General features: G+C 37.6%; 1 protein-coding gene across 1 annotated transcript; it reads right to left on the bottom strand.

The window, feature by feature from the left end:
• Positions 1-1,087: 1,087 nt before the first annotated feature.
• On the bottom strand, positions 1,088-2,071 carry LOC110302164 (putative olfactory receptor 10D4). The gene has a single exon (XM_021172968.2). The coding sequence runs from the start codon at positions 2,021-2,023 to the stop codon at positions 1,088-1,090; it is 936 nt and encodes a 311-aa protein (XP_021028627.2). The 5' UTR covers positions 2,024-2,071.
• Between the last annotated feature and the right edge of the window lie 491 nt (positions 2,072-2,562).

Raw genomic sequence — 2,562 nt, 5'->3', positions numbered from 1 at the left:
CATAGACAGAAACTTAATGGAAAACACAGTAATCATTTCATTATGCAGAAGTAATTTTCTTCTAAAACATAGCTAGATGTTTCTTTTCTTCTTTGTTTCCATCCTCTCCATAATGTATTTATGTCTTCAAAAAAATGGATATAGCATTCAAAAAATCCTTGGATACCTGACAGATTAAAAACCAACTAAACAACAAACAAAAAACCCTAAGTGAAAACTAAAACCAGTTAAATAAAAAGGATATGTTAATTAAAATTTAACTAGGTATTTAAATAAACTGTATTATATATTTATTGACCTTTTGGAGTGTAGAGATTAGAGAGAGTAAATGCTATGAAAAGAAGAGAAACATGCATGGTTTCCCTTGGAAACTTACAGCTATGTGATTAAGATCCATTAAACATTAACTATTGTTCCAGGTCTTGAAATGCATAAATGTATTTCATAAATTGGTTCTTTTGTCTGATTTGAGCCAATTTTGCAAAAACCAACATGTATTTCTTGAATATTTAATGAGAAATACTCCATGTATGAGCCTTTTGAAGGAGAATTACAGCACAATAAACATATCTCAGTTCCAGAAAAAGATATGCACAAGAAACAAGTTTGAGATCATGCAAGCTTTTATGCTTCAGAGAGCCCATCTTAAATATAACTTACTCTCTGCATGAATTTGTGAATTTCTGGTAGAAAATTGGAGCTTACCTTTTTATATTTTAAAAAGTATGTAAAATTCTGGTTTGGTAGATTTGAAAGAATAAATATGTCTCTTAATGATTTTAAACAGTCTGAAGATGAACAAATACTTGATAAAATAGTTGTGATCAGAGCAAACCACACATAACATAAAAGTCAACACAGCATCTGCTAAGAGATGTGATCACTCACACGTCATTATAAAACATAGGGAAATATAAAATAAATATGTATCTTCAAACAATGAAGGAAGTAGTACACTGATGGAATGTACATTTCATTTTAATATGCCTTGGAAGTCATAGATAGTAAATTGGCTTATGAAATAACTTGTAGGATGCAAATCTGCCCTATCAAATGGTGAAATTGTGTTAAGTAAAGATGTAGATGTTCATTTACTTTCCAAACTGAGACCTTTCTTAAGAAACACATGCCTCAGGGCTGCTTTCACATCCTTATTCCTCAGGCTGTAGATCAATGGGTTGATGGTGGGTGTCACAAGATTGTTCAATATCTGAATAACTGCACCAAGCAATGGACTAGGATTAGGCTGAAGGTAGATAACGATGACTGGTCCATAAGCACAGATGATGGCTGTGAGGTGGGCACTGAATGTGGAGAATGCTCTCTGCCTGCCTTCTGTTGATCGGATTTTTGAGATGGAGATCCCAATTCGAGTGTAGGACACAAGGATGAGAAAGAAACAAATGAGAGATAAAAGACCAACATTTGTAAAGCCTACCCTCTGTGCTAGAGAGTGGTCCTCACAGGCTAGAGGTAACACTGCAGGCATGTCACAGAAATAATAACCCACATTGCTGGGGCCACAGTAGGGCAACTGGAATGTGAGGCAAGTTAGGATAGTGGCGTGCACACAGCCACTCATCCAGGTCCCTGTGGCCAAGACACAGCATACTCTGTGGTTCATGATGATTGTGTATCTCAAAGGGAAGCATATGGCAACAAAGCGGTCATAGGCCATCACTGTGTACAGGAAGCACTCTGTGCAACCCAGACAATGATAGAAGAAGAGTTGAACAACACATCCCTGGAAAGAGATCCCTCCACCCTGTCCTGAGAGATATGACAACATCTTTGGAGCTGTAGTGGAACAAAAACCCATGTCAAAGATGGAGAGGTTTCCCAAGAAAAAGTACATGGGTGTGTGGAGTTGTGGGGAGGAGATGACTGCAGTAAGAAGAAGCAAGTTTCCCAGCAGGGCACAGGCATATAATGTTGAGAACAGGAAGAGTAGGACATTCTCCAGGCCCTCTGTTTCAGGGATGCCCAGTAAGGTGAATTCTGTCACCCTAGTGTGGTTTGTCATGTTTATGGATGAATCAGCTCCTGGAAGTCTATGGAAAGAAATTCTTGGTGAAATCTATTAAGTGTATGTATTAGAGGAGTTTAAATCACAGGGGTGAAAGAGAAAATATACTAATATTTATTGAGAAATGTTCTAGTTAAAGCTGTCTTTCCTGCTGATGGGGTATCTTTCTTCAGTTAGGTTCATAGCTGGAGACAATGCTTCTTAAACTTCTCACCCAGAAGATAATTTCCAAGGGCAATTGCAGATGGTGTCCTTCACAATCTCACCCAGAAAATAACTCCCAAGGCTAGTGCCCTCTCTTCCCTTCTTTAGAAAAATGTTCCAGTTCCATCATTCCAGATGCTCCATTGTGGTTCTAGAATGAACAAAAAGACTCTAGAAATGAGGAGTGAAGAAGGGGGGTGGAGGGGTGGGCTAAGGGTAATAGAGAGTTGGTTATGAGGATAATTAATCAGTGTATGTATCATACACATGAGTGAAATTGTTCAAGAACAAATTTAATTAATGAAGAATTATTTCTCCTATCACATGGACAA

This window comes from Mus caroli, unplaced genomic scaffold (assembly GCF_978045245.1).
Source record: "Mus caroli unplaced genomic scaffold, Mus_caroli_1 scaffold_11, whole genome shotgun sequence".
Lineage (NCBI taxonomy): Eukaryota > Metazoa > Chordata > Mammalia > Rodentia > Muridae > Mus > Mus caroli.
The sequence above is the reverse complement of the archived record's forward strand: the minus strand, read 5'-3'. Positions and strand labels throughout refer to the sequence as shown.

Excerpts from the sequence above, each read along its gene's own strand:
- LOC110302164 (XM_021172968.2), bottom strand. The coding sequence starts at position 2,023 with ATGACAAACCACACTAGGGTGACAGAATTCACCTTACTGGGCATCCCT.